This window comes from Notamacropus eugenii, chromosome 5, assembly GCF_028372415.1.
Source record: "Notamacropus eugenii isolate mMacEug1 chromosome 5, mMacEug1.pri_v2, whole genome shotgun sequence".
NCBI classification, from domain to species: Eukaryota; Metazoa; Chordata; class Mammalia; order Diprotodontia; family Macropodidae; genus Notamacropus; species Notamacropus eugenii.
In genome coordinates, this window is record NC_092876.1 from 127,608,765 (window position 1) to 127,622,611 (window position 13,847).

The following is a 13,847-nucleotide window of genomic DNA, read 5'->3' on the forward strand; positions in this document are numbered from 1 at the left end:
TGGACCTAAGAGGGCAGTAGTTTCACATGTCTATTTTAACTTTAACTAAGCATATTATGTCAGCCCCTTATTACCCCCTCCCCTAAATTTACATAATGCTACAACTTTACTTCTTCAGATCCCCAAACCAAGAAACAAGTTGCTAAGTATTTAAGCAAAAGAGAAACAATTTTTCCCTTCATTCCTGCCCTAAGCTACTTAAATCTTCTTATTGTGATCAAATGAAAGATCAGGTTAACCATTAGAAATAGCTTTTCCAGAGAAATAACAAATAGACATTTATTTTATATGACATGTCCCATGCAAAAGGTCTGGGATAGGAAAACCGTAATGAGCAGACAAGAATAAAGTTAAAGAGAAGGGGGCTTTTACAGATTTCCAACACTTTCTTTTACTTAAACACTATCATCAATCTCCTTATCACTGAAATTAAAAGCTTCTAAAAATCATTTTAAATATTCTATTTTTTAGGTATTAGACTGTCAACTCCAACACTAGAAAGATTCTTCTTCTATAGTCTGACCCTGGTGCCTTTTGGAGGTGGCATTATCTTCTCCAGGGCTAGACTCACAAACACAAACTCTGCTGAGGTGGAAAGGCTTCAAGTGGAAGCCAATGATGACATAGCAGGCTTGCAGCCTGAGGACTTGTCTGTCTAAGGACTAAGAAGCAAAAGGCTGACCTTACAGAATGTACTGAATTTTTGCAGAGAGTGACACACAGGGAAATCAGAGAGCTTTTGAAATGTCTTATTGAATATCTATATTCAATACTTGAAAAATACTGACTCTTGAGGCAGACTGCAACCCCTCAATGTCTTAGTGGAAGGTCTTTGAGAATTGGCATGAATTGAAAAATTTATTCCCTTAAAGCAGCCAACCTAGTGACGAGCTTCCATGAACTGAGGTAGTCTGGTACCCAGTCAGCAGACATACAATCCATTACTGACCCCATACCTTAAGCCTTTCTTTCTAGCCTGGTAGAATTTGCCAGATCCAGTATTATACCTTTAAAAACTTAGAGCCACCTCTACGAGAAATACAGGGCATGAAGGAGGGCTTCAGTGAAGCCAAATTAAAAATTGACTGAGGGAAATCTATTTATAATAATGTATATTAGTTATGAATTAATAATTACCCAAACTAAATGAGAAAAAAATCACTGTTAGCATCTGTTCCACAGACAACAAAATCACAAAAGGAATATATTACTGTGGAAAGCTAAGAAGTGCATTATTTTTTAGGAAAAATGACTTAGGTTGACTAAACTGGAAAGAACTTCCACTTCTTTAATAGTATTAAATCATTTCACCTCATTGTAAACAAGCAATGTTAAAACTTTTTATACAGCATCTAACAAATTCCAAATTCAGTCTTCTTCATTTGATAGAAAAACTAAAACAATGAAGCTGTGGAAAACAATCATCTTTTGATATTATCTCATGGATGAGTTGCAAAGATGGTTCAGCAAAAATATCCCCTAACCAAACCTAAACAACTGCAATACTACAGAAATATGAAGCATTATTCATTAACCAATCATATGGACACTAGGATCACTTTTCACCAATCGAAAGATAATCATTTCAAATGTGCTTTAACACATTCAAAGATAGAAAGACATAAAGTTTTGCCTCTGTTCCATTCAAGAAAGCATGACAAGTTGTTTCATTTCAAACATCTGAGTCACAGGACAGTAGGATAAAACTAACGCTCCAAAGGATATTTGTAGATCATTATAAAACCACTGACTTTTCCCCCATGGAATCTGAAGCACTGCTATGCCCTGCCAGCCTCTTTCCACAACTGCAAAGCATAAGCTCTCTAGAATATTCCTTAGCAGTAAAACATGCACTCACTACTACATTCCTTGGCAGTAAGAATCAACAAGTGTCCTTGTTAGGATTTGGAAACTACCAATGGTTTCCAAAACAATAGGGATTCAATTTTACAAGATAAATTCTGGTCCCTGCCTTAGGACTGCATTATTATCTCAGAACTCTTCTCCAGTTACCTGATTCCTGTTTGATCTGGATAGTGGGTTTGATGCCAGGTGGTAACTGAGATTGCTGGGGCTGCTGCTGATGAGACACTGCTGTAGGCTGAGCCAACTGCTGCTGGGTCTGTTGCTGCACTTGATGCAGTTGCTGTTTGGGGGACTGTTGATGTTGTTTAGGGAATTGTGCTAGAATTTGGGTGGGAGTGGCCACCAAGCTTTTAGGGGAAGGAAGTCTGGTTGATGCCACCTTAATTGCTGATGTGGATACACCTATAAAAGAGCAAAAGACAGGAAAAAACGATTTAAGAATGAAAAAGGTGAAAATTATCATTGGGTATGGTGACAGGAAAACCATTTGCTGTGGATTTGGTAGATAAAAAAAAGAAACAAGCAAAAATCAGACATATTTCAGTCATTTTTTTTATGTTTGTGTTAAAAATGAAAAACAATCATGAAATTCACAGAATTTCATTATTAGAAGTTAGATTATATAACTTCTCAAATCCATTTCATCCAGCATGAGTTCCTCTACATCTCCCTAAAATGGTATTCTGGTGTCTTAGCAAATCAATAAACATTTACTAAGTACTTACCATGTCTCAGGCACTGTGCTAAAAACTGAGGATACAAAAAGAAGCAAAAGACAGTCCTCATTCTCAAGGACCTCATAGTCCAATATGGGAGACAACATAGAAATATGTGCAAACAAGCAACATATAGGATAAATAGTAAGTAGTTTAAAAAGAAAAAGTACTAGAATTAAGAGAAGTTTCCTGCAGAAAATGGGATTAAGCTGGGACTTAAAGGTAGCCAGGAGGGAGAACACTCCAGGTACAGTAAACAGACAGAGAAAATGTCTGAGTCTGGAGATGGAGAGATGGAGTATCTTATTCATGGAACAACAAGGAGGAGAGTGTCACTAGATCAAAAAGTACATAGTAGGGAGTAAAGTGTAAGAAGAATGGAAAGATGTTGGGGCAGCTAGGTTATATTTGAACATCAAAAATAAGATTTTGTATTAGATTCTGGAGATGAAGGGAGACACTGGAATTTGTTGAGTAGGAGGATGACATGGCTGGACCTAAAGTTTAGCAAAATCACTTGGGTAGCTGAGCGGAGGGTGGACTGCAGTAGGGAGAGACCTGAGGCTGGCAGACTCATCAGCAGGCTCTTGCAATAGTCTAGGATGAGGTGATGAGGGCCTACATCAGGTGGGATGGCAGCATCAAAGAGAAGGGGATTTATTCCAGAGATGTTGCAAAGGTGAAATTGATAGGCCCTGGAAATAGATTAGATATGGGGGGTAATAAAGATAGTGAAAACTCAAGGATGACACCTTAGGTTTTGAGCCTGAAGGCCTGGATGGTGTTGCCCTCAACAGTAATAGGGAAGGTAGGAGTTAGTTCGATTTTGGAATCCTGAGTTTAAGGTATCCACTGGACAAGATGTCTGAAAGACTGCTGGAGATTCAAGACTGAAGGTCAGCAAAGAGCTTAGGACAGGATACATAGATCTAAGAATCATCAGTCTCTGCTTGCACACCTCCAAGGAATAAATATTTCAAGGGGGAACTCACTACTTCATGAGACAGTTTATTCCCTAAGTGGACAGCTCTCAGTGTTAGAAAGTTTTTGCATATGCTGAGACCAAATCAGTTACCCTGTCTATTCCCTGCCCCACTGAGGCAGCCCTTCAAATATATGTTGATAACCTGAAGATAATGTCTATGCTTTTATACTGGCCATCTCCCCTACCTAGAATGCCCTCCTTTCTTGCATGTGCCTCATAAAATCCCTCACTTTAAGACCCAACAGAAGTTTCTACATGAAGCTTTTCCCAGTTTCCCCAATGTTGATGTCCTTCCCTCCTACTATGTATTTACATTTTATATGCATGTGCTTTGTATGTGTAATGTCTTCCCCAATAGACTAGATATACTTATTTCCCCAGTGCCTAATAAAATGCCTGGAACATTGTAGGTGCCTAATAAATGCTTGTTATGATCATCTTCCTCTACCACACACACACATATATATATGCACATGAGCAGAGATTTTCCCCTCCAGGTTTTTTGTTGTTTAGTCATTTCTGTCTGTCTGATTCTTTGTGACCCCATTCGGGGTTTTCTTGACAGAGATACTGGAGTGGTTTACCATTTCATTCTCTACCTCATTTTACAGATAAGGAAAACAGAAATAAACTGAGTTAAGTGACTTGCTCAGAGTCACATAGCTAGTAAGTGTCTAAGGCTGGATTTGAACTCACAAAAATGAGTGCCACCTAACTGCCAGAATAAACAGTTCCAAATCTTCTCCTCTTAAATGGTTGCCTATTCCCCTCAGTCTTCCCTGGATGCACCAATGTCCTTCTTAAAATGTGATCCCCAAACAGAACACCAGGAGGTCTGACCATAGCAATGTAAAATGAAATCAATAGCCTTTGCACCCTCTCTGTTTGTAACCCAAGAAGGCGTTAGCTTTTCTGAATGCCTTTGTCGTACTAAGAGCTTATGCTGGGGGGAGGAAAGGAAGGAAGTCTGTGCCTTTTGTTTCTATGGATTAGGAAGTGCTTGAGGAGCAAAGTCTCTACCAACACAAGACTGAAACTGTTCTGCAACTTACAACCTTGAAGTCTCCCAGGAGCCCAAATAGATTAAGTGGCTTGCTCAGGGTCATACAGTCAGGAGAAGTCAAAGGCAGGATCTAATCCAGGTCACAGAGACTCTGGAGCCAGCCTTCTACTTGCTATCCAACAATCTCTCTCTTTTATTCAATTAATCACCTTAATGGTTGATACAGATAGTTTTTTTTAACAGCAAGGGGGGGGGGGAAAGGACTTTAAGAGTACAAACTGATAAAATTTACAATTAAGTAACAAATAGTGAGATCTTCATATTGACTGCCGGCAAAGCACAAGTGTATTTTTTCATTTTTTTCAATACAACATCAAAGCAGAATTTCAAATTTCAGGCACTATAGATCTTGTGCTTAGATCCCACTGTGAATGTGTATTTTGAAATATTATACTTTCAGGTTTCAAAAAAGTCAATTCATAATCTGTATCAAGTAAAGTAAAATACTACAAAGTTCCAGTTCTTTAACCCTTGACACTCTTAAAATAAATTCAACATGACAAATGTCTGTTGATTCATTTAGTACTACCTTGCTATTTTATGTAATATTTTACTTCCCAGTTAGAATGCTTATTTCTACTGTGTTTTCTTTATGGCTCTTAAGTTTTAATGAAAAATTTTATTAAAAGCCTCATCCACATAAAATTTTTCTTAGGATTAAGAAAGGAGGATTGTTAAATGTATGCCTCAAATGTAAAGACAGCAGTCAGAATCAAGCTAATCTAAAATAAACAAACAGTATAGAAAAGTAAGTAAAAACTGAAATTATAACATCATAAAGTCTGAAAAGTATAGTAAACCATATAGTTTCAAAATCCAACTAGCTTCTCTGTATGTGCTACTGAGCCAAATAGAAACACTCCATGTCCCCTGGGATTACATTTCTTGGTAAAAGGGTAGCTTTGGATACATCTGAAATTTTGTGCTTTAGACTAGTGAGTCTAGTGAAAGAATGGACAAGAATGCAGAAAAAAAAACTTCAAGAAAACAAATGTTAAGCATAAAATAACTGTTTAACTGAACTAGAAAAAACCCCACAAATCTATGAATGTAGACTACTACTGATAGAGTTCCTGGTACTTGACCAGTACACAAAATTGGAAAAAGTCATAATGTCAAACAGAAGATTAAAGGCTATTATCACTCAGTTTCTTGGATTTGACAACCATACAGAGAACCACACTGATTTAAGAATTTCTATCCATCCTTTAAAGCTAGAAAAACAAGAGGGAGAAAGGTTGTCTCAGGGATCAATTTCTTGGAGCAGGGAGCAGGAACAAAAAAGAGAGGAGATGAGTCTAACCTAAATCAAAGTAAGCCACAGAATAAAATATAAGTCAAAGCAGAGTGGTAGAAATTAAAGAGGGGATGACACGAGGCTAGGAAGTTAATAAAGAATGCTAATGATAGGTAGAAAGGGTAAAACATAGGAATGAGGAGGAATACAAGAAATATGCAGGAAATGAACAAAAATTTTAAGGAATAGGATGAAAAACAGAATCACAAAGTTGAAAGACAAAGGCAATATGAATTTAATTGAGAAGCAAATTTAATAGAGAGGAGAGGTTTTTGGTCATCATGGATAGAAATAGCTCAAGAATGGATACTTTTAACAAAGAACAGAAGTGGAGTCAGGGTTTAGACTAAACTTCATTTAACAATGAAGTCAGATGATATCTAAGACTACATGGGTAGTCAAGAGAAAAAGGAAGCAATCAAATAACTGTAAATCATTATGGATCATTGTGGTTAAGGGATGACACTAAATCATTCTTAACGATTGGGGTTTTCTGAAAACTCCAATCATTGGATTTTTAAAAGATTGTGCCAGTAGCATTGAAGCCCAGGAAAGTCCTACCAAGCCAGAATGGCTTCAGTTATGAACACCCAGCTTTGGACTGGGCACCTGCTACTTAAGGAGAAAGTCATCATCAGAGGTTTGGCTACAAAGCGATGAAACTGCTGGCCACAATTACTAATACACCTAATAATTAATGGAAAAGTTAAAAAAAAAGAATAATCTGCAATCTGCATCAGTGGAGGAGAATTATGGTTCCCTGAAATACTCAAGTGGGCATATAAAATATGATGCTTTTAGAATGAGAATTAGATCATTTCCCCCAGCATCTTTTTCACTATATAACAGAGTCCAAAGCATTATTTTATGCATCAAAATGTTTCAAGTACTAGATACTGTTAGGATTCACCAAACACATTAAATACCAGGATATCAAAATAAAAATTTCAGTGCTTCTCCAAAAGCCTGCACTTTTTTTTAGGTTGCAACATAATAAACAAGACCAAACAGTAACATCTAGTCATTCTAAAGAAAGAATCATTAAGATACAGGGGCATTTAGAATAAGAATTAAAAGTGGAAGACAGAGATGATTTGGGAATGCCCAGAAGTTCCTAGAGAGATCCGAAGTGATATCTCTTTCTTGGCAAAATACAAATGAAAAATACAGGCATGGGATGTGCACTTCTCTACTGTGAGAATATCGCATAAATCTCTTATAAAAACTACCTGCTAGAAACAAAAGAAGAGCATCATTCCTAGAAGAAGAGCAACATAGATAGTGTTTTCCTTTCTTTCTAAAAGATGGACATATTTTAACAAACTGTGATGAGAACTGGAGAAAGGAAAAATGTCCCAACAAATGACAATTTACACTAAGAATAATACTAGAGATGGCCAGATGGGGAATCAGTTGCTTTTTTCCTCTCTTTACAATCAGTTCTAAGAAATCAAATTTGAAGTATGCTCACAATAGAAAACAATGGAAGAATATTTAACTGATGTCCTTTCCTTAATAAAGGTTACGTAGAACAGTGTCTTTTTTTTTAGTATATTAATTATGGGTCAAATTAGCAAGGTTATTTGTTTCTCCCTTTATTTGTTCAGGGCACAGAAAAGACTGGGTTAGAAGTATTTCAAAAGAATAATTAAGGTCTGCTACTTCTGACATTAATTTATTTAGTTGAATTTAGAGGCAATTAATGACAGATGCCCTCAAAAGAACTTGCCACACAGACTGCAGATGATTACCAGTTTCCCTCCTAACACTGTTCTGCTAGTCACTGAGTGTTAATGAAGTCATTCTCAAAACAGTTGTACTTACCTAATTAATAGCCCAAGCAGAAACAGATCTAGCATCTTCCCTCTCTCTTCCTGCTGAACTCCTATCCATCTTTTCAAGCCCAACTCAAAAGTTACCTTGTTCACAAAACCTTCCTGTGTCTCCCACCAGAGCTCCATACAGTGGAAAGTATAATATACTTGGAGATGGGGACATGCATTCAGATGCCGGTGCAGCCACTTACTAAATGTGTATAACCCTGGACATGTAACCCACTCTGCACCATAGTCCCATCATCTGTAAGAGGAAGAATTAGACCAGATGAGCAATAAGTCTATGTACTTACAGTTCCTTCGACCACACATATCATTTGTTTTGCAGTTTAATAAACATTTATTAAGTTTCCACTAGGTGCTAGGGACACCACAATTTATTTAAATGATATTCTCAACCCTTAAGGAATTACCATTCCACTGGCAGGGGGAGAAGGGAAGCAACATGTATTTAAGCATAACATAAAATTAGAATAGAAAGGAGGCAGAAGAGAGATTCTCATAAAAGGTTCAAGAAAATCTGAAAAAAGAGAACACATTTAATAATTCCCATAATTCACAGAGGTGATGGTACCTGAGTTAAGTCATAAAGGATTCTGAAAAGCAGAGATGATGAGTGAGCTCTTTATAGGAATGGGGAACAGACTCTACAGGAGGAAAGGAGAAAAAAGACTCAAGGAAAGGATGATATATTGCTGTACTGGTTAGTTAAGGGAGTAAATCTAAAGTCTATGAAGTGCAGAAAGAGAAACCAGAACATAAATGATAGACTGGGAAAATAACATCTAATATTGTATATTTTCATTTTCTATGCTTATCCACATCTTATACTAGACCAGAAGACAAATTAAGGTAAAGAAAACTTATCTAAAGTGTATCTACTGCCACACCCATCATAGTCTTTTATACTATGTATAAAACCAACTCAAAGTTAATGAATGAATTGAACTTACTAAATATATGCAGCTGCGTAAGTCAAACCCTAGGTTAGTAAAATCTCAAAATGAAAAAAAAAAGACTTAGAAGTCCTTGCCCACTAATTTCAAACAGTATCTCAGATAGGTGAAGTTTCATTAAATCTAATACTCTTCCAAATAAGTGTTCTTACTCAGTTCTATAAATCAATGATAAGCACCTATTTGTGGTGCTTTTCCTCAAGTCACTGCAGAAAAAAAAAGACAAAAAACTAAACAGTATCCATCCCAAAGATTCTTACATTCTAATGAAGAGATATAACATAGGCAAAAATAAGTAATAAGATATTTTTGAGGACATATACATCACTGACAATTGAGAGAATCAGGAAAGGCTTCTCTCTGGAGATAATACCAAAGCAGAATAGCGAAGCCAGTAAAAAATTCTCATTACCAGAGGGGAAGAGGTGGTCATCAAGGTCAGACAGAAGGAGAAGAGCAAGAGTCTAGAGACTATTAGAAAGCCAGTTTAGTTGCAATGTAGCTTGTGAGGGGCAGTAAGGTCAAATGAGCCTGGAAGGGAAGGCTAGAGCCAAACAGTTTTTCAATACCAATCTGGGAATTTTATCTTCTATCCTTGAGACATTAGGGACCTATCAATAGCAATATGAAAAAAATACTCCAAATCACTAGTAATTTGAGAAATACAAATTAAAAAAACTTTGAGGTTCTACCTCACACCCATCAGATTGGCAAAGTTGACAAAAAAAAAGATAATAAATTTTAGAGGGAGAAAATGGATACATTAATTATACTACTGGTAGAGTTATAAATTGGTCCAGGCATTCTGGAAAGCAATTTGGACCTAGGCTCCAAAAAGTTACTAAACTATAAATACATCTTAACCCAGAAATACCATGAATAGACCTATGCCCATCAAAAAAAGCAAAAGAACTTATATGTACAAAAATATTTATGGCAACTCTTTTGGTGGTGGTGAACTAGAAACAAAAGGGGTACTCGTCAACTGGGAGAAGGCTGAACAAATAATGGTCTATGAATGTAGTGGAATATTATTGTGTTGTAAGAAATGATAAAAAGGATGGTTTCAGAGAAACTTGGGAAGACTTCTATGACCTGCTGTAAAATGAAGTGAGCAGAATCCAGAGAATAGTTTACATGGAAACAACATTATCAAGAACAATACAAGTAAATAACTATGGAAGACTGAAGAATTGTGACCAATGCAAGGATTAAGCACAATTCCAAAGGACCAACGATTATGCTGCACACTTCCTGACAGAGAGATGGACTTAAGATATTAGACATGACCAATATAGGATTTTTTTTTCCTGAACTGGCCATAAGGGTTTTGGTTTTTGTTTTTCAGTGTTAGGGATAAGAGAGATGGGAGGGAAAAAAAAGTTTACTAACTGAAAGAAAATAAAAGTCATATAAAAAAGACAATAGAGACCATACAAACAAAAGTATTTATAGAAGCTCTTTTCATGGTGGCCAAGAACTAGAAATCAAGGGGATGCCCATCAATTGAGGAATGGCTGAAATGAATGTAATGGAATACTGTTGCACTGTGAGAAATGATGAACAGCTGGACTTCAGAAAAACCTGGCAAGACTTATATGAACTGATGCTGAGTGAAGTGAGCAGAACCAGGAGAACATTGTACACAGTAACAGCCACAGCATGTGAGGACTGTTTCTGATAGACTTAGTCCTTCACAGCAATACAAGGACCTAAAACATTTCCAAAGGACTCATGATGCCTTCCACAACCAGAGAAAGAACTATGGAGTTGGAACACAGAATGAAGTAGACTATTTTCTCTTTTGTTATGTTTTGTTATTCTCATGGTTTCCCCCATCTATTTTAATTCTTCTATGCAACATGACTAATGTGAAGATATGTTTAATAGGAATGTATATGTAGAGCTCATATAAGATTGCATGCCATTGTGGCAAGGGAGGGGGCAGGGGGAGAAAATTTGGAACTTATGGAAGTGACTGTTGAAAACTGAAAACAAATACATTAATAAATCTGGGGAAAAAATTTAAAAAAGAAAAAAGATGCATAATTTATAGTTATTATTATAATAAAACATGTAAATTCTCCTTTCTCAAAAAAGAAAAAGATAATAGGGAGTCAAGGGTACAGAGAGCAAAGATGATTTTGGCAGGAATAAGTACCACCCTTTTCTTGGTGAGGAGAGCAAACAAGAAGAAAATAGAGGGGGGAAATGTAGTTTTTAAGTACAGAACAACAGATAACCTTAATTTCCTCTGTAAAGATATGAGGTCTTTGATGGAGAGAAAGATGAGTAGAAAGCTTTGGGTAAACAGACAATTTCCATGTCCCTCCAGGTGGCCCACATTATTAGTGCTTGGTTGATCCTCTTATGAATTTTGTATACTATTCAATCCTGAACTGAACTTATCTTAGCTAAGTTGAAGCTGAGATTTTCTTTTTTTTCTCTTACCAAATATAAAAAAACCTCTTTTTGGCATCTCTCACCTCTCCCCATATCAAGATTTTCAATAATCCAATTCAGGCAAACTCAAACCACTCAATCAGATAAAACACAGATCAATAAATAGGAAAATGGAAGATAAAAGGTCAGGATTTCAAAGTAGAAAGGTTCTCAAAGATTAATTAGTCCATTCTCCCATCCACTATGGAAAAAAACCCACCCCAAATTCCAAAAAAGTCTTTCTCCCATATGATAACACTCCAGCAGTATAAATGAATGAATATTCAGTTTCCTCTCACCTTGTGCTACTGTTGACATAACCACAGATGGTGTTGAGGACACCACAACTGTTACAGCAATGGTATTAGGAACAGGGGATGGAGTGGAACTACTGCTGCCACTGCTGCTGCTACTGACCAAAGAGGACTGGGAAGCAGTTATGACCACAGGCTGCTTCTGAGTTGTAGAGGCAATGACGGACGTGGGGACGAGTTTAGTGACTGCAGCATAATTATGAGATTTTGAAAGAATATTGGGTACAAAGGTTGAGCTTGGTGATGTGGTCACAATGATCACCTAAAGAAGAAAAAAAAATTAGTTTTTTCATACATATATTCAAACTGCATCATAGCATGTATTAGCAGATACAGTTTAAAAGTCAGTTACAAAACCATAGTATTTTATTTTGTGGTGAATATAATTAATGCTGGGCCAATGATACCCGGGCCTAAGAGCAAGAATGTCTGAGCTCCCTTCTTATAAAGTGCCTCATATCTACTAAGTGAGTGAATCACAGTAAAATCAAAAGACAGACACAGAGAGCCAAATTCCTTTTGGTTTTTAAAGTCAAATCTATACAACAGCCTAATTCTGTATTTCACTGTGTCTGAATTTATTGAATGTGTACACATGTAATAATTCATATTGATCAGATAAAACAGAGAAATATCCAAGAAAATGGAAGATGAAGGTTAGGATTTAGAAGCATTAGCAAAGATTAATTAGTCCAAACTATTCATTTTACATGAGGAAACCAGACCCAGAGGAGTAAAAGTGACTTGCCCAAGGTCACATCAGTTATGTAAGTGGCAGAACCAATATTCAATTCCAATTTCACTGGCTCCAAATCAGGTGTTCTTTCCACTTCAATAATGTTCCTTTCCAACAGGAGCAATGTAGTGTAGCCTCCTTTTCCCTAAACTTCAAAGCAATTATTTTTCATAGTTGATAATTAAAATTACAGAGGCTCAGCATTAGCTTTGTTTCCTCAACTAGGCCAGCAGCCTTGGAATAAAATTTCTAGTCACAGAGTAACTCTGTCTCTCAGTTAACTCATTGGGGTCTATCTGCTAATTCTTCTGTGGGTTGCGGGAATTCCCATACCACTTCAACACTGAAGAAATCACAGCCTTTCATGTACTCATATAAAATTATTATAACAAAAGGAGAATTTGAACAATTCCCTAGAGTGTTTCATAATGAAATTTAACAAATAATTCACAAAAGTCAACTTCCTGGAAGCCTGTGTACTTACACAGACACAAAAATCTGTTAACAGGTACACTGTTAACCATGAGAAGTCAAGAAGGTAAGCTGTGAGAAGAACGTTACATTTGGAGTTGAAAGACTCAAACCCAGCTCTGATGCTTCTTATCCATTTGACCTTGGACACATTGCTTCAACTCTCTGAGCCTCAGATTCTCTTCAGTAAAAAGGGTGCTGAATGACCAAAGACCTCAAAGGTCTCTTCAAGTTCTAAATATCACATCAGAATTTTGACATTTTATAATTTTCACCTTAAATCTCTCAATGATAGGACCAGAATAATTTATAATATCAACATTTTAAAAATGAGAATTTTTGAAGAATTTTGTAAACTGATGAAGAACAAAACAAACTTTGGGAACTTGGATGAATACAATGACTCCAGAATGAATCCTCATAATTCTAGAGAATTGATGATAAAGTTTGCTATCTACCTCCTAACTGAGAGATGATAGATTCAGCTAAGAAAGAAGCTCATTAGGACTGGAGTCTTGTCTTCTGGCTAGACAAGTCTACTGTTCTCCCTATTACATCATACCATCTCTAGAGAAACATTACATTTCTTCAGCCTTTTAAGATTTACAAAGCACTTTTCTCTACAATAATCCTTGAAAGGTGTTGTCACCTGAAAATTTCTCTCATTTTTTTCTATTTTTAATTTACAGAATTACAAAATCTGAGAGTTGAAAGGATACTCATAGGCCATACAGACTAAGCCATACCTGATTATGCATTCTTCCTATATCATCACTGACAAGTAGTCCCTTGGCCTCTGTTTGAAAACCTTCTTTAGTGAAAGTCTGTTTTATGACCCTCATCTCTTTCCAAGTTATTACATTACATAGAATTTTTAGAAAGCTTCCCTTCTTCTCAGGGAACCAGTCCTTTGAGTTTATGAGCTTATTCCCATGACTTCTTCCTTCAACCACTCAAAAAGTCAGAAACACCTTTAGACTTCACTTCTAAATATTCCATCTCCAAGATTCTGAACTCTAAAATTCCCTTTTTGGATCACAATCCTACATCTTCACCACCATCTTGCTCCCCATGAGCCTGCTATCTGCCCTTACTATAACTCATCAGCCCCTTGCTCCTACACTGTTCTCCTAATCCTTTAATCTTGTACTAGTTTCACTTCTCTT

At 36.5% G+C, this 13,847-nt stretch overlaps 1 protein-coding gene across 8 annotated transcripts in view; it reads right to left on the reverse strand.

The window, feature by feature from the left end:
• The window catches only part of EMSY (EMSY transcriptional repressor, BRCA2 interacting), an 89,646-nt gene that overhangs the window by 49,741 nt on the left and 26,058 nt on the right, over positions 1–13,847 (reverse strand). For all 8 annotated transcript variants that reach the window (XM_072610795.1, XM_072610792.1, XM_072610787.1 and 5 more), the window contains 2 exons: positions 11,460–11,736; positions 2,014–2,268 (listed from right to left, as the gene is read on the reverse strand). In XM_072610795.1, the coding sequence (XP_072466896.1) occupies positions 2,014–2,268; positions 11,460–11,736 (532 nt within the window). The remainder of the gene's footprint in view (positions 1–2,013; positions 2,269–11,459; positions 11,737–13,847) is intronic.